An 18,898-nucleotide genomic window follows, 5' to 3' on the forward strand; every position below is an offset into this window, starting at 1 on the left:
CTAGTGGTTAGGGAGACAAGGTTAAGAAGGAGCTCTCAATAAATTTGTAGACTATGAGCAGTGCACAGAATCATAAACCTCTGCCCACTCTGATAAAATGGGACGAAAGGAAGGAAGCAAGTACTCATTTGAAAAGATATACTTAAAAGTATAAATTCTAGCAATTCTATATATGAGGGGGAGGAGATAATTCTATATATGAGGGGGAGTGATTCCCCCCCAGTATTTCCACTACTACCAGCCAAAACTACATCCGACAAAACTACATATGTATTTTTAATACAATACATATAATTAATATTGGAGTAATTGGCCTGAACTGAGACCGCTAGGAGGATAGATAAGGTCGTAAATATGCCTGATTTAATTTTCTTGAAACTAGCCAAGGCAGCTACCTCTACAAGACCTGGTGATGCACACACCATGAATGTAAAAGGCACATACTCTCACTAATGCACAGATGATTGGTTTACATTTCCATACAAGCAGAGCAACAACTTCCATAATCTATGGACATTAATTTACTCATCAATAAATGAGCCATGTGCTTTTGAGGTCTTAAGCCAATTTTAGGAAGGATATCTTTATTTGCAAGCCTTGGAAAGTAACTTTTCCTCCAAAGCTCATGTCTGAAAATACAAGTTATGGCTGATAGGTGCACTTCTGTCATTTCAAAATGTTTTGTCTTATAAAATACTCTGTTGTCTTGGACTTAGTGACAACAAATAATAACATCATGACATCTGCATATAGTGGCCTTTTGCTGTAGTGATGATTTGTGCTGTCACGACTGTAAAAGAATCTCAGCAATTGGACTAATTGCTCGTAAGTGGCCTTTGTCCCATTCAGATAAAACGCATGGAGGATGACGGCAACTGAAGGAAAGTTTATGACCAGAAATGAGCATTTCTCAGTATTGAGGGTGGTTTTTGACTGAGTCGTGAAAATGCCCCAACACCCTTCCCCAGTCAGGGACAGACGGACGGCTGTCGGTGAGCACGTAGCGCTTCACCTCCTCCAGCCCCGGGAGCTCCTGCCGGGCAGGCGATTGCTGCCCGCGGGCGGCCCGGCCGGCCCGGCGCTCAGCACGGGCCGCACGGACAGCTCCGCCAAGGGAGGCGCTTCTCGGCGGCGCCCGGGCGGGCGGGGAGCGGCTCCAGGGCCGGCCGGCCGCTTCCCACCAGCGGCAACACCTCCGGCCTGTGCGCAGGGCGCGGGCACAGACACCCCGCTGCGGTCAGCAGTGCTTGGTGCGGGAGGATGGAAACCGCCCTGCCAGGTACGGCTCGCTGGGTCCGGCCTCGCTCGCTCTCCTCCGATGCCGAAGTTGCCGCCGGGCCCACGCAAAGTCGGAGACCCGTCCCGGCACCCCTCGCCGGCCCGAGGCGCGGCAGCTCCGCCCGCACCCCCCCTCATCGCGACCCGGGCACCGGCACCGCCCCCGCGGGTCGGCGCAGGCGTCGCCGCGGAGCCGGCGGGACGGGAGGGTGGGCGTGGGGTGCGGGTGGTGCTGCGGGCGGCCGCGGCTGAGCGGAGCGGGAGGCTGCCCGGCCGCCGCCGCCTCTCATGCCTTCACGGCAACAAAGAACGCGCTGAGCGGCGGGGGAAGGCGCCGGGCCCCTGGCTGTGCCCCGGCAGTGCCGGCGTGGAGGGCATCGAGAGACGATGGCGAGGAAGGGCGAAGCCTCCGCACATCTCTACGGTGAGCGCGGGGCACGGCGGGGCGAGCGCCTTGCTGGGGCGGGGGCGGTCTGTACTGTCCTCCGGCCTGTTTACCGCGTAGATCCGCCCGGCCGAACGGCGGCGGCCGGAGGCAGACGGAGTTTGTGCCCCTTGGCGAATGTGGGGGCGCGGTGGCCGCAGAGTCCCCCCGTGTTGGCGGTAGACCCCGGGACGCCGGAGCGCCTGGCTCGGCCTGGAGCAAAGCAGAACGATCGGTTCAGGGAAAGAGCCGGTGGGCGCAGAGATGGGGGCGGGCAGACCTGGAGCTTCCGCCGCCGCCCTCGCCGCGGGAGCAGGTGCGTTGTGGCCGCTTTGTCCGCGTTCTGGGGCAGAGAGGCGCCGGGCGGCAGGTGCGCACGCCGGGCCGGGCCGGGCCGGGCTGAGCCGACTCGAGTGTGGGATGCCTGAAGCGGGGCCGGGGGCCGGGGGGTGCCGGAGCGGGGTGCGGGGGCGGAGCCCGCTGAGCGGTGGTACCTGTGGGTTGCCGGCGCTCGCGGTGCGTGCAGCGGGAGCTGCCCGCTGGTGCTGCTGGCCGGCGCCGCGGGAAGGTCACCGGGGGCACAGCTGCGTGTCTGGGCTCTGCACTAATTGCTCCTTGGAAAGCCATGCATTTGCGATGGGGGGCACGGGGTTTGCAAAGCTGCTTAGCTTGTTTGAGGGTGTTGCTACAAAGCTGATTTCCTCTTCCAATGTGCGTGATATTTCCGTGGCAAAACAAACGTGCAGAATGAGCAAGCCCTCTCAGACTGGTCTGCTGCTTCAGGAGCCTCGAAGGCCTCCAGCAATGAGCCGAAAAGCACGAAAGCATAAACGTGGCTTGGTAAAGCAGCCTTTGCCTCGGTACCATAGGCATGCTGGTTTACACCTTGGAAAAATCTGTTTTTTAAGTCAATGACATGATGTAAACCTTGATCTGACTAAACGTAAATCCATGGCTTGCCTTCCTTCGGAAAGTGGAATAGGAAAAAAAAAGCCTTTAGGGAGGGAAGACAAGTCACAAAGCTAAGGTGAAATAAAAATTGGTGAGTCTGAAATAATTTAACTTCTGAGAAAATCTTTTTCTACTCCTATGGAATTCAAATGCTTTTGCAGATTACTGCAGTGGGAGTGTAGGCCTAAGATCATAGATACTCAGCACTGATGGCAGAAAGAGTGGAAGTATTATTCTGGAAGAAGAGCGGGAACACAGCATTCAGAAAGGGAAAAATAGCTTTCTAATAGAGTTCCATAAGTACTGTGTATGCTTCCTCATTTGCTATTTGTAAGCAAGAACCCTCTAATAAAGTCATGATGAGTGATACTGTGTTTTACTGTCATTATATAGCAATCTTTTAAACTTCATTTTGAAAGTATGTTACATGGGTAAGAAAGGGTGAATCTTTTTATTCACCTTTAGGGAGGAAGGCCGCATTCTGAAGAATTGTAGAATTTTGTCTATTTGAGCTGTTTCATCAGTGGGTTTACTTCCTTTTAGTTCATTTACATGTATGGGTATTAATAGTGGTAATGTTTATTGTGTTAGTACATTTGCAGAAATCCTGAGCAATTACTCTGCTCTTGTGTGTCGGGAAGCAAGGTTCTTTCCCTTATTAGATTCCATAATGTTGAGGACTTATAAAACAGAAAGTGGAGCATTTTCAAATTGAGCATATGTAATATAGTTTTCCTTTTAAATTAGATTGCTGTAATAGTTATTCTCTTGACTTTGTTATCTTTGTCTGCAGCTAGTTATTTATTAGCCTGCAGGTATATTTTTCAGAGGAATAGATGTCCTAAACTTCTTTCCTTGGAATCTCAAGGATTCCTCACAGCATTTATAAATGACAAAGGCAAATACTTCTCAAAGCTTTTTAACTTGTGTCATCAGTCTGATTCTTTAGAAGAGATTAGTCAAGTGCATGGTTTAGGAGTGGGGTTTTGTTTTTTAAAGGAAGCAGTACTTTTTGTTAATGTGACTGCAGTATTAAATGCTGTCATGTGACTGTTGAAATGAATGTTGAAATTATTTTTTACTTCATTGTAGAATCAGTGATTGTCCCATAAACAATTTCCTGTAGCAGTGAACTGCAGTTCAGTTTTACCTTAGAAATGGACACTGAAGGCCAAAGGGATGATGACATCTTTAACAAAAACTTTTATCACTATTTTGAGAAACATTGAGAAGGCTCAATTTATTATTTCCAACTCGAATTCATCTAGCTTTTTTATATCTGTGTTTTTAGATCTTCTCTAGGAAGAACTACTTACCCATGATTTTTTTTTGCCAGTAATGGATGCAACCAAAACTTGAGTTTATAATTGTGATTTCCTAGTAACTGCTGTGATCATGTTAGGTTTCTCCTAAGAAGAATTCTATTTTTTATGTTTCCAAGCTAGGGACGTTCTGTTTCACTTGAGACAGCTTTTGAGGAACTGTGACACCACCAAGATGTCATTTTTGTCACTTGGCCTGCATTTACCATTCTTAATTTCCTCCACTTATGTATGTGTACCACCCAGGAAGGGCATCCTCAAACTGAAGAAAATGGGCTATTTATCCACAGCAGTGTCGTACTATATGGAAGCTATTGGCTGTGACGCTGCTGCAGATAAAACTTCCCTAGCTACTGCTGGTAAATCCTTGTGCGTGTGTATGTAATTAATTTTGCCTTCTGAGGTTCAAATTTCATACCAGTGGGGTAGGTTCATATCAAAAGTGAAACTCAATTTAACACTTTATTAATATTTTGATATACTCAGAAATGTTGGAAGTAGTGAAATGCAGATTCAGATGGCTTATACCTTTCTTCTCTGACATAAGTTAGGTCCACTTCATTTAGGCTTTGTTGTGCATGTCTTAGGTGGGATAAATCATTTACTCTTTGAGTAGATCTGCTAAACCTAGTTACAGAGCTTCAGCCATACCTGATTTTGCCACCATCCTAGTTTTACATAAAATGATTCACTGTGGAATAAACTTGGGAGGCTGGGAAAAATTTTAAGTCTTTTAAACACTTTGTAATGTGTTCCCTGTTGTTTTTACTGCAGACAGGTCTTTTGAGTGAAAACGTTCTCTTTCAGCATGCTGCTTCATTTTTTGTCTGGTTCTGTCGTAATGTCCTCCACACCATCCGTGTCCCAAGAGTTACAGTCACTAGTTCAGTGTCCGTGTGAGAACCAGGAACGAGTGATGTTCGTATTGAAACCAGTGCTATTCAGGATGTACATCAATAAAAGAAATGAGGTCTGGTGCACCCTCAGCACAGGCTGCAAATGACACCAAGGTGGGTGGTTCAGCTGATACACTAAAAGGAAGGGATGCCATTCGGGGTGGGGGACGGGGGGCATGACAAGCTGGAGGATCTGCAAGCTGCTTGAAGTCAAGCAAGGCCAGCAAGGTCCTACACCTGGGTCAGGTGATCCCCATTATCAGCACAAGCTGGAGGATGAATGATTTGAGAGCAATGCTGCAGAAGAAGGACTTGGGACTTGGTGGATGAAAAATTGGCTGTGGACTGTCAATGTGCACCTGCACCCCAGAAAGCCAGTGGTGTCCTGGGCTGCATGAAAAGAAGTGGTGCACCAGGTTGAGGGAGGTAATTCTGCCCCTCTGCTCCACTCTGGTGAGACCCCACCTTCAGACCCTGAAGGTACTGCATCTGTCTCCAGCATTCCCAACACAAGCAAGGCAGAGATCTTGGAGTGGGTCCATAGGAGGGCCACAAAGATGGTTAACAGGCTGGAGCACCTCTCCTATGAGGTGAAAAAAAGGAAAGGTCAAAAGAGTTGAGATTGTTCAGCTTTTTGATATGTATAATGGGGGTTTGTGAGAAAGATGGAGAAAGATTTTATTATACCTTTTTTTAACCCTTCTTTTTTGGTTGGTTTTTTTTTTCCTTTTTGTTTCCCCCAAGATTTCTATTGACAGGACAAGGGGCAATGGTTTTTAACTGAAAGAGGATTTTGGTTGGATGTAAGGAAGAAATTTTTTATTCCAAGGGTGATTAGGTGCTGCAAAAGGTTGCCTAGAGAAGCTGTGGCTGCACCATCACTGGAAGTGTCTAAGGCCAGGTTGAAAGGGACTCTGAGTAACCTAGTCGAGTGGAAGGTGTCCATTCCCATGACATAGGGTTGGAATGGGATGAGCTTCAAGGTCTCTTCCAACCCAAATCATTTTGTGGTTCTGTGAAAATATGAAAAGTACTCCACACCAGAGATGGTTTAGTCAGTAAGTGAATAGGCAAAAAAACTGGTAGGATTTAGGTAATACAATTTTTCCTCACCTAGTGGTCTAGCACTTTTTTGTATTTCTTGAGCCAAATTAATTACTGCATTTTCAAGTCCAAGTAAGATTCTAGAGTATCTGAAAGTATCCAGGTTCTACATTTGCTATCCTTTAGCACTTGAGTGTTGTGCATCGTTTAGCTTATTGACTTAAGCTGAGTCATTCTTGGTAGTGAGGTATTGGCTCAGCCATGGGCGAGGACAATACAATCAGAACACCTATAATCAAGGAGATTAATGGAACTGTTATGCATAGTTATACTCTACTGAGCGGGTTATGTATAACAGTCACTGGACATTATCTAGAAAGAGTTTAATAAGCTAGGCTTCTTGTTGACTAATTAAACTTGGTTATATTTTTTAACAAGCAGGATACTAATGTATAGTTGAGGGGAAATTCTCTCTACTACCATCCCAGGCCTGTATAGTGTATTATCATCCAATCTTACATCTCTGCTTCTCAAAGTCTCTCCTGTTCTACTAGGCCTGTATTTCTCTACACTGTATCCTTATATTAGAGTCATAAATATCTTATTCTGCACAGGTTAAGTAGTTGTTACTGTTATGTAATACACAAAAATAAAATAAATTGGCCATAATCATCTGGTCAGAAGAAAAAATGCTGTTTGAGTTAAACACACAGAAATGTGGAGATGATTTAGTAAATTCGATAACTGATCTTCACTTGGATATGAGCAAATCTCTTTGTTCTGCATTCACTCCTGAAGTGTAAAGGCATGTCTCATTCACAGTTGCTTAACTGTATTTATTTGAGTTTTTTGTTGCTAGTATCCGACTCGCGCAGTCAGATTTACAAAATCTGCTAATGTGATTCCTTAGCATCTGGATATTATGTCAGGGAGTCTGACATAACATTATTGTCTAATAATCTAATAAAATAATGCAGAAGCATCTAGGAATAGTGTAAATTATGTTGACTTAGGACTATTAAAGCACATAAACATAAGAGCTTTCCTGTGAGGTTAGGAACAAGGTTTTATGGACTAATACTCTGATTTGTTTAATATAGGGAAGATAAATACCCATATTTGTTAACAACCTTACTTTGTTACAGTGAAAGTAAGGTAAATGTGGTAGCTGTGCACTGTACAACATATAAGTGAACTTGAATGTTTAGATTTCCATATATGGAACTTGTACTGAATCATTTGGGACTTTGAAGGAGGTGTTTCAGTCAGAGGTTGAGGAAACAGTGAAGAAGTACCCAAGAAATCCTGTAAGAAGACTAACAGAAGAGCCTTTCAAAGTTCTTTTCAACTTTATTTTCTGTGAACACTTACTTGGGAGGTGGTGTGATACACAGGACTCAAAGTCCATGAAGATGATGTGGGAAAGTGGTGACAAGTCAAATAGGTAACTGTGGGGGGTTTAAGACTTTATTATAAACTTGTGTTTTATTTTTGTTAGAATGACAGGAAACAAATGCCTGCTTGTTAGAGTTAAGTGGATGTCATTGATATCTAAGTATTCTTAAGCAACAGATCTCAACAGTGACTGAGTATAATTTTGGATAAAAGGCTTGTGCAACTTAAACTTTATGTGAATGTTTCTGCTTTTTTTTTTTTTTTTTTTTCATTTTCATATTGTCAGTCTAAATTTGTTGGTACCAAGCTTTTATGGTACTGGAATTCCAGTCTCTGGAATTCACTTCTCTCCAGGTATAGACAGCTTCATACCTGCCATTCCAAATAATAGAGCTGCAATCCATATGAAGCATCAAGAGTTTTTATCACATTAATCTGCTGCGGCACTTTGCAGCATCTGGGATGCTATAAGCACCCAGAAATAAAAGTAGCCAGGAGGGAATCTCTCTCTCTTGTGAGATAATCCCAGAGAGTCTACTGCCGATGTAGAAATTCAGTGCTGTCCACATGCCAGTACAAATTATAGGCATCTTTTCATGGGCAGAGATGGGATACATCTGACTGTTCCTTCTAACTAAGGGATATTTGCATTTTTCCAGCCTCATTCCACATAAATGAAATCATCCTTTCCCTCCTAGATTGTGCTGAACAAGAGAGCTGTACAAGTGACTGTGCTCTTTGAAGGTACTGTGTTGAGCAGTCACTTTGAAGTCAAAGGTCTTCTGTTTTACTAAAACCTGGAATGATGCCTTTGATTGACCTCTGACATCTGCCAAGAAAAAAGTTTTGCCTAGAATGATCCTCTCCATAAAGAGGACCACTTATTAAGGTTCCCAAAAGATTTTTGGTGGGTTACTTCTTCAGCAGGAAGTCCCATGCTTGTACCTCCATTAAACCAATAGATGTCTGTTAAAATAGATGATTTAGTGTGTACTTCTGATGTGGTAAGAGCGGGAACCCATTTGTACTTCAGGAGTATGTTTCACCAGAAAGAGGAGCTCTAACATGAGTGGGCTGGGATACCACATAATTTTCTCTTCTGTGCAGCTGATCGTATATGGAAGAAAGTGAGTATCTATTGCATGCAGATCATCTACACTTATACAAGCTGATGTGCTTGAAATTTGGTAGCTGAGTAAGTGTCCTTTATAATCAGTGTACTTTGAAATAGATGAATATATGGAATAATAACTCTGGTATTAATATATAAATTATTTTAGTGGATATTACATTAAAATTAACTGGGTTTTTTCATCATTGATATTTTTCTAAGAGTCATAACTTCCTGGATATGATCAGATTGCTAAAAACTAGCTAAGTGTAGCAAAATACAATATTTATTTTTAGATTCCTCCCACCCCCCCAGTAGAATAAATAATTCCTCTGCTGTGTTGCTTTATTCTAACAGACAAAAGGCAATAAGCTGTATTTGTGAATGCGCCTTTTTCTTAGTTTCAGTACAATGCAATATCTGTGCTAGCATCTAAGCAGCTGCTATAAACAGGGAAGTGATGTGCCCTGTGACCAATACTCTTGAACTCTTATAATATTTACCCTCATATGTAATTTAAAGGTTTGTGTAGGATTTGTGAGATAATACAGTTCTTTCACACGTATATATATGTGTGTATGTGTACTTACGTAAATATGCATACAGTAGGTACATATATATTGCTAACAGATTTATTATAGCTAGGAATGCATAATTTCATTTGGAAAGCAAGTAACATAATGTTATATTATATTGTATTTGTAGTTATGCAGTTCATGCAGAGCCGATCATTTCTGATTTATGCTGATAGGCTTTTCACAAATGACTAAGTGTTGTGGCAAGAGCCATGTAACAACAGTCCACAAACTTGAGGTTAGGCACCATTTTGGGCTCCAGTCTGAGGGAAAAACCATCTTGGCAGCTGTCTGGAAGCTTATTTTGGAATTGTAGAGAGGATGCTAAAGAGAGCTCAGCTACTGGGAACTTGGCTTTTTCTTCCAGACCTTTTATAATGAAAGGTTTTCCTTTCAACTGGGGGAATCAAAAATCTGTAGGTAGTGAATGAGTGGTTTAGGATACTGACAAGCAGAATAGGAATAGAAATCAGTGAAAGTTTCTTAACAAAGTGAAAGTAACCCCAAATAAAGTGAATCTGTAAGTGGAGATGGAAAACAAATTAAGAAGCGCACTAGAATTCTGAGTCAATGACAATCAATGAAGTTGTATAGTACACCTGGAAATGCGGCTCTGCAAGCAGAAAAAAATAAACCCCGCCAACTGCCAAGAGCCTTTTTCCAAGACTCTTCCCTGTTATGTACACTGTAACCACTGCCAGAATAAGATAGATGAGAAATCCTAAAAATGTTGTTTATTTATGTTCTTCTCCCTCAAAAGTATAAGAAAAATATAGTAAGAAAGGATGGCATGGTAAAGGAACAGTGTGGGGAAGTGTTTCTTTTTTTCTCCGCAGAGTGACTCTTGGGGGATGTGGATGGTCAATTAATGTATATTTGGTCACCTGTTTTTTGACTTGTTTTAAGCTGTTGGGCCAGTTCAGTTAGTGGGATCAGTTAATGATAATACTGCATTCAACGTGGGAATTAAAGTTTGTTAGATTTGACTAGTCCTTAGGGGCTTGTGCTAAAATGTGTCATCTCTAACCATTTTCTGTCATACTTTAAGGCAAAGTATCATAGTTTTATGTCTGTACCAAAGATTATCTTTAAAAGGCATCCTGCAGTGAATTTGCTTTAAAGTATTGAATTTGCCTGTATTAATTTTGCCTTTAAAATAAGAAGTTGTAGTTGTGCAACCAATCTAGGGCAACTGAATGACAGTGATCCTTAATACAGACTGCTCTGCATTTGGAAAGATTCTCTTGTTTATGGATAACATTCTGCTTGTAGACTGCATAATAAATGAAACTGAAAGAGGAAGTAGCTTCTGTTCTCACTGTGTGACCCCAAGAGCCTTTCTGGGGCATTTGTGGAAGGGTAGGACTGTAGTCTGTATAGCTGTGCTTTTTTTGACCTTTCAAACAAGCTTGCACTGTCTTGGCCTGTCTGCTCATTCTTTCACCCAGACCTGCTGAGCACTTGCAAACTGTTGGGGTAGCTGGGCACTATCTTAAAACATGTTTTCCTGATGTTAGGGTGTCATAGACATCTTTTTGTGAAAATCCTTTCTTAGTATTTTTTCCCTTCTGAGAAGCTGAGGCCTTAGAAACAAATTGTAAACAATGGTTATCTGCTGCTGTGGAATGCAACAGGTGGATCCGTGATTGGTCTTGGGTGGATGTTTGGATTTAGTGACCACTCACAGCAGAGGTGGCTCTCTCTCTCTCTGTCCAAGCCACAGACCTTTGTTATTCATTCCATTCTATTCTTAGCTAGCCTTCTGAGAGGAAACTTTTTCCTTCTATTTCTTTTTAGTTAGTTATAGTGTAATATATATATAATAAAATAATAAATCAAGCCTTCTGAACATGGAGTCAACATTTTAGTCTCTTCCCTCATCCAAGAACCCCTGTGACCACTGTCACATTAGGGCATTTTAACTTTGGTATCAGTCATGCTTAGTGTAATAAAGGAGAAAGCCATATGTGTTTGCTTTCCCTTGCTATGATCTTGTACATTATTTCCACTTACAGGAAGTGGAGTAAGCTGGGATTGGTTTACTTTTCACCCATGTCCTTAGCTTTTCTTTTCTTTTTCAAAGACAGATGAAAGCTATATATTTGATTAGAAGATTAAATTATGTGCTTATGTTTTTATGGGCTATGTTTATATTCGATGACAGCTACGTATTATATTGTCTTTCTCTGCTGCTTTAGCTGCACTACAGAAGCTGTGGTAAGTTATGTTGTGGTTACTCACAGCTTCCTCCTGACCATTTAACGCAATCCCTCAACCAAATGCTGCTAATGTTACTAATGTAGATGCTTCTAAATAATTGTGAGGTTGCATCCCTCCAAGGGTAAAGAAAGTTTATGCAAATTATTAGTATAGATGTCCAGTTCTTGTACTATAGCTGTTGTCATTACAGGCATCAATTTTGACATTATCTATGCATCTGGCATCTGGAATATCTGGTTTGTGTTTCATTATTGTCTGTCTTTCTCTGTGTTCTATCAATCTGTCTTCTTGTTACAAAATGCAGTTTTAGTTTATCGCATGCTCCTTCATTGTTGTCCTCTGTTTTAGAGGAATTTTATGGTTTTCGTATTCTCACTCTATTAGTTTCAATTCTCCACCAAAATAAATATGAACAAAAAGCAAGGGATCTGAAGGTTTTTTGTGTTATATTTGCAGTGTATTTCACCATTGAAACTTTTTTTTAAAGGCAATTGCAGATTGCCAAAATATAATCTTATTTAGAACACAAGATTTCTCTCAGGAGGAGTTTGTACTTGACTTGCAGCTGTGAGTCCTCTGTAATGCATGACGGACCCCTGAAGGAAACCTGCCATTTTCTTTGGCAACACCTCAGTAGTGATAAACATTGATCAAGAAGTTGTTGGAGGTGATTTTGTTCATTTGTTTTGCAGCTTTCATAGAACTAGGTAGAAAGTAGTTTGCAGCAGATTTTGTATACAGCTGAAAGTTGTTTGGAAATCTGCTGAGTTAATGTACTGAATCTGTAATAAAAGAAATATTCTGACCTTAAGAAAATCTTCCATGGGAACTACTGAGTAAGAAGAATGTTGCCATGTACTATCACATTACAAAAGATGAGGAGACGTTTATTTGGTAAAGGAAGCCTCTTATTTGTTTGGTTTTAGTGCTTGTGTGTTGCTCAAGATGAGAGACTTGCAGAGTGTGTGAGAAGTTGTTCTTGCTTCAGGACCATTTCCCAGTAGCACTCAAAGCAATTGAAAATGTAATTGTATTGATATTGTGACAAAATGTCAGAATATCCCAGAAATTATAGGTCTTAATACCTAATGCAAGCTCTGGTTGGCTTGATGTATTTATTCCTGGTGATGCACTGTGCCAAACAATTGAAACACTTCTATTCTGGGAATACCAGTAGGATGGAATGTGCACTGTGGAATAGGTTTTTTTGTTTGAATTCTCTGGTGGGTGGGAAGTATTTGAAGAGTGGGGGGCCAATCCACTGCCATCTTTTTTTTTTTCTTTAAGTCTGAATGATGGCTTTTATATGCTCTGTGAAGACACATAGCTGCTTCAGTGTTCCAGCACAAGTTGCTGAACTAAGTAGCGCTTAGCAGGGTAGGTATCCAAATCACAGCGAGGGAAACGGGGACTTATGTCTTGGCATAAAATAATCAGGAAACACATAGTTAAAAGTGTTTTGCAAGACTATAGAGTCACTGGCAAACTGATTTAATTTTCAGATTTTTAGGACAGTAATCCTCAAGTCAAGCATTTCTTTACTTCTTTTCCTAGCCTGTAGTGAAGCAGGAAGAGAGACTGGGGATAATTATTGGTATGTCAAAAAAAGCCTGAGATTGAAAAGCATTGGCTTCCATCCTTAGAATAGAATACCAATTTGGAACAGCCTTCTGGCATGTGAGACTAGAAAGTCAGTCTTCTGTTTTCTAGTATTCCCAACTTGTCCCATTTAATCTATATTAATCCTTTCAGGTTTTATAGAAGCTTTGATTAGGTTTAGTGATTGAGATCTCTCACAAAAGATACTCCAAGAAGAAAACCATATGTTAACCTTCATTTTGTCTATTAATAATAGGAAAATACATAGTTGTGTTTCAGGTAACTTTCTTTTGGTCAAGTTCCTTATTGCATTTCTTAAAAGATTCAGGATATATATCTACTGTCATCTCACTCTGCATTTTACCAGTACATGCTCATTATCTTTAGGGTTCTGTCTTTGTTGTTAGCATTCAGGAAAAATTTCATTAGTGTATTATCCAGAAATCAAGATAAAGTAATAACTTATTGTGACTATCCAATTCTCATTTTATCAAAATCAAGTAATAACTTATTGTCACTATCAAATTCTCATTTATACACAGTTTACTACATAGTTTACAGTTATCGTTTGACTTAAATGGATTCAATGGATGGGAGTGTACTGTTAACTAGAAAATGTTTAGGTGAATTATAAGAAATTATTGCTGATGGTTAAGATTCAAGAAACAACTCTTTGTATGTCATAATATTAATTGTATCTCGAAAACATGCTAGGATTTGAAGTTCTTTCAGTTCACACTTCTTAATTACAAAATCGCTGTGCTTTACATTCAAATTTTTGATTCAGAAATTGACTTTTTGAATAGTTTATTCAATTTTCTAGCTGTCAGGATAACCAAAGTACCATTTTAACTCAATGCTTTTAGACTGCTTATTAAATACAACTTGTGGTAGACCTGTCTTCAGTGAAGGACATATGGATAATTTGCTGCTGTTCCTGGATACCTGATCAGTCTTATAAACTCTCTTGCACTTATGCTACAGATTGTTCTTCTATTTACCCTTCTGCATCATCTTGTTCCTGTTTCCCTTGCTTACCTAGTTTTTTCCATTTCCACTTGCTTTCTATTTTCTTTTTTATTACTTCCTTTTTTCCCCTCCAGAGGATTTTTTATTCCACTTAACCATTAATCAAGCCCTGTTAATCACAGTTTAGATGGACATCTGGTATTGTGCCTTTTAAGCAGAAGAAGAAATATTGCTATTGCTGCATTGACAGGGAAGGAAGTCTGGGATGTCAAAAACATTAGCGTTCTAAAACATTTGATCAGCCCTATTTTAATACCCAACCAACCAAAAAGCCAGCACCAAACAAAAAACCCCCACAATGCTGCCATCCTGGAAGTAGCACTCATAAAAAAAAGAAACACTGCTATTGCTCAGACCACATATTTTCTTAGCAATAACCTGTCTTGTTCAGGTGATTGAGAAGTCTGAATGGGCAAACATTCAGAAGAGCTCTACTGCTGTAAAAATCTCAACAGAGTGGTTCCTGTATGAGGATGCTCTGGATAAGTTGGTTTTGGGTTTTTTGGTTTTGTTGTTTGGGTTTTTGTGTGATTATTTTTGTTTCTTTGTTTCTTTTGATTTTTTTTTCCTGAGACCTCTTTAACATAAAATTAGTACTCTGAGATTGGAAACCAAGCTTCTCCCACCAGGCAAGTGTATCTGTCAATCAGTACTGATTTCCCCTTGGCTAACTGACAGTGATCATAACTTTTAAATACTGTCTGTGTGGTTTGCTTGTAACAGGATCCCATATATCTGCTTATTTTCATTTTTTATGCCCCTAGTTCAGTTTATAGATCACTCTCTTCACCTTAGGCAAGCCCAAACTGGGTTACTAGAGTAAAGAAAACCTTCCAGAAAATACTAAAAGGGCAGTCAAAAAACTTCTGATACTTCGGTATCAGTTTCTCTGGCATGAGGTCTTCTGCTTAAACCATGAGAAAGTCAAAATTTCTTGCTATTTTTAATGCATATGTTTGCAGCTTTTCTTGGAATTCTGTAATAATTGCCACACAAATTTAGGTTGCTCTTTAAGAACCCCATCTGTCTAAAAAGAAAAAAGAGAGAGAGAGAAGATACAATATAGAAGCAGTGGAGAAAGATGGAGTTTCTGAACCATTATTTCAGGCTAGTTCAACTAGTTCAAGTCTCATTTGACTTACAAGAAAGCCTTAACCAAGGACCTTTCCTGTGGAACCCATACAGATACCTGTCTTTAATTGAGCAAATTAAAAAATATTTGCAAGATTTAGAATTTCAACTTTCAAATTCATAATGCTGAATTATACACAGGAATGGAATGTATATTGAGTATTTTTCTTCTGGTAACATAAAGTCTTTTTTTTGGACATTTCCTTTTATTAATCTCTCTGTCAACACAGTTGTTTGTACAAAACATCTCTTTTTTTTCAAATTAGTTTCTAGTTACCTTATAATTTACAATATTGTTGGAATGTTGATGTCACTCTTCACAGTTATTTTCTGTGACAGGCTTCCAAACAGATTGATTCTTGGCTGGCAAAATGTTTTAGGAGACATGAAGAGCTGATTTTGTTTTAATGGGTGATGGTGCAGTGTAAATGACACAATTTCAGAGGAGACTAGACAAATGCTACTGCTCACTGAGATATTTAATTAGTGCTATGTATTCAGGTATAGAAAGTAGATTTAGTATGCACCAGTCCCTTTATTTGATTGGCCTTTATGTACCTTCTTACATGGCCTTTTGATTTTGGACCAGCTCTTCACATTAAAAATGTATAAAACATTTTTATCTCTAAGGGTGAACAGAATGGAAATGTCATTCAGGAGCAGTCTTGTTTCATAAATGGCAGCAGAATGGTAATAAAAATGTTCTTAGGAAAAGAAGGGAGAATAATTTGGGATTCAGGATGGAGAATTACTTAAGAATGTGGACTAGGAAATGAGGGTTGAAGGACATTGACAGAACAGAAGGAAACAGATTACAGGACCTGGGACCGTGGAGGTTACAGATAATGGAAATAGCACTTATGAATCCTTGAATATGTTCTACTGATTTTTTAGCCAGAAGAATTCCACAAAGATGTCCCTAGTATGAAGGGATTGCTCTCTTAGCAGAACAGTCACTTCCGCTCAACTCGAAAGAATGTATATAGCCCGCTAGCTAAATATAGGTGACAAAAAGTGTTATTATTCAATAACATGTGGACACATGTCACCTTGAGTGTTAAAACCTTGCATTTTAGAGTCACAGTGCAAAAAATCCTTCCAATTAAATTTTAAAATCTATGTGTGTGTATGCTCACAGACTACACATGGAAATAAAAAGTAGGTAAAATAAAACTGTTGCAAAATTGTTAGTTAATAGTTTGGGCTTGTTTTAGCTTCTCCAGAGTTCTGGAATATTTAGTGAGTGCTGATAATAAATTCACATATTTCACATTTATAAATAATATAGTACAGCTATAATGTCTTTCTCCTCACTTTCCATTTTTTTAAGAGAGGGGACATAGGAAAAAGTAGGGTACAAGCATGCACTGTGAAATCTTCCCTCTACACACTGGCGTTTTGCAGTAGCTTTTGTTTGCATCAACCAGAGGTTCATCAGAATGAATACTGTGGTGTGGTGTCTCATTGGAGAAGGCAAATTCAGACTGCAGACCATAACATTTCTGTTGATGTACAATTCCTTCAAGGTCTCAAGAGATGAGATTAGGTGTCCTGTGGTAATGCCTTCTTAGGCATTACCTACAGAGTTTAAGCACAGTATCTGAAGGTACACGTGTCCTGAGGGCATTTGCTTAGAATACCATTGGGAAAGACAGAGTAGAATTCTTCATGGCACCAAGAGCAGAATTACTAGCCACGGAAACCTTCCTGCTATAAATTCCGTGTAGCAAAGGATGTTAGCAGCACCTTTATAGCTGAATGTTAAGCTTACCTGTTTTCAGTCCACCTCTTTGGTATCTGTGTAATAGCAACTGGCTTCATACATTGCACAGAAAAGTGTAAGTAACTTGGGTGTTAATGTGTACCACTTCAAAAATTGCAGTTTTAATGGAGACGTGTAACAACAACAGCAATAATAACAGTGTATTAGTTGTTTATTAGGAGTATACTATTTCATGACTGTTCTTTTCAGTGGCAGATGACCCTAAGAAAAAAGCACTGTAGTTGATTCAGCAATAAAACTGTAATGCTGAAAGCTCAAATGGCAAAATTTATTTTGCCTCCAGTTCCTAGGAATTCACAGTTTTTACAGGATATTACAACCTTATCTCATATATGAGCAGAAATTAATTTCCAGTTATTATTTATGTGATTATTAATATTTATCAAATATAAGACATCAGTTTCTAGGAATGAGTGAGAGATTAAACCAGAGATTAACTTCTGGGCATCTGGGCCTAATATTAAGCATTTTTAGCTAAGAAAATAGTACCAGAACTTCCAGTCAGCAAGTTCTTATATAATTATGATTTTATTGCGTACTTATTCTCAAGCTGTTACGGTACATCTGCAGTGCATAAAGCTGAGTCTAGGGCTGTAAGATGCTTGGGTTTTGTAAGATTTTGTGATTTTTTGTAAGGAGATGAGACTTGTTCTACTTCTGAGACTGGGAAGGAGTTTTCTGATCCTTCATCACAGTAAACTAAATTCTTATTCCTACAGCTTCCATCTTCTCATATTTTTTCACAACTCTCTTAAAAACTTTTTTGGTGTTGCTAAGATTAATATGTATTCTGAGAATCTCCCCAAATCCCCCAAATCTTATTTTGCCTCCTATTTTGGTCTGGTTTTGATTTGTCTGAGATGTTTCTTCTACACATGTTCCTTGTCAGTCTGTTAAATATTCATGTGTTAAACATTCCAGCTGGAATACACCTTTCATATCATTTATGTATAACAAGTGTGTTTTATTCTGGCGCTGCTGTGAAGTCTGTAAGAATATCTCCTCCCTCTTACAAAATAGTGAGGGTCTGATTCAGCATCTATATTTAACCAAATGTCCAGTTTTTGGATCCTGAACACTTGTTAAGATGCAAGGAAGGCCCATGGCCCATTCCTGTAATGAAGCAGATACTGGGCTGGGTTATCACTGAGTACCCTTTCTTTTGAACAATAAGAAGCATTCCCAGAAGATTTTATTTTTTGTGGTCACGTTTTCATTAATTCTACATATAGCTGATACACATCTAATTATTCATATATATGGGCTTTAGTCCTATAATAATTTCAGTCTAGATGTGGATTTACATCTAGGATTATACTTTTCAGTTGTTTTGTTCTAAATTGATACACCAACAGCAATAGAAGACAAGTTCCAAATTAGGTTTAGGTTACCCATCACAAAATGGAAAATCTTCAAATGAGTTATAATAAACCTAGTCTTATACAATGAGTATGTAATGTATTTTTCTTTTGAAATGGAGGGGAAATCTGAGCCAGTTCTGTGCTTTAGACACTAACTTGACACCTGCTTCTGCAAGAAATGGGTCGTTTCCTAGAAAGACTTTTTTCATAATGCACAGCGCTTGGTATAGTAGCATCGCAAGTCAGTCTGTGTGCAGGTTTAGGAGTCAGTGTGTATCAGTTTTTACAGATATCTAGCTAACTTGAAATTTTCCAGACTTAAGTCCTCTTACATCCAAAATTATTCCGTTTTCAGATCACCATTCAATTAATAATTTCGTTGTTGTAACACCTAATAACGAAATGTATGGAGACGTTGTTTTCTGCATTAGTGTGTAACAATCTCTCATTAATTGTGTATGTCGGAAATGCCAAGAAGTTCTTTGAGGAATAAAAACCTATAACTAATAGTGGATTATTTATTTGCTAACAGTCCTAGGAATCGAACCTGGCTCAAAGGATGCACACCAACTTAGCATAATATGTTGTTCCTTTAGAAGCCTATAGAAAACAGAAAACATCAGTAGTCACAGTCCTCTTCTTTTGTTTAAAGACAGTGTAGGTTTTGTGTGAAGTCAAGCTTTTGATTTCAGAGTATTTTCTTTTATGAAGACAAAATAGAGAAAACAGTAGAAGTCTGTTTTTATTAATAAGTGAAAAAAACTTGGAATAAAGTATTA

At 39.7% G+C, this 18,898-nt stretch overlaps 1 protein-coding gene across 3 annotated transcripts in view; it reads left to right on the forward strand.

The window, feature by feature from the left end:
- Nucleotides 1–1,002: 1,002 nt before the first annotated feature.
- Nucleotides 1,003–18,898, forward strand: part of SLC44A5 (solute carrier family 44 member 5) — a 66,646-nt gene continuing 48,750 nt past the window's right edge. Inside the window, exon 1 of one of the 3 annotated variants that reach the window (XM_074545526.1) lies at nucleotides 1,003–1,279. In XM_074545526.1, coding sequence (XP_074401627.1) covers nucleotides 1,261–1,279 — 19 coding nt within the window. In that variant the 5' untranslated portion in view covers nucleotides 1,003–1,260. Of the gene's footprint in view, nucleotides 1,280–1,469; nucleotides 1,703–1,759; nucleotides 2,019–18,898 lie in introns of those variants that run through there. The other 2 variants (XM_074545525.1, XM_074545524.1) reach the window with 2 other exon arrangements.

This window comes from Zonotrichia albicollis, chromosome 8 (genome assembly GCF_047830755.1).
Source record: "Zonotrichia albicollis isolate bZonAlb1 chromosome 8, bZonAlb1.hap1, whole genome shotgun sequence".
Taxonomy (NCBI): Eukaryota; Metazoa; Chordata; class Aves; order Passeriformes; family Passerellidae; genus Zonotrichia; species Zonotrichia albicollis.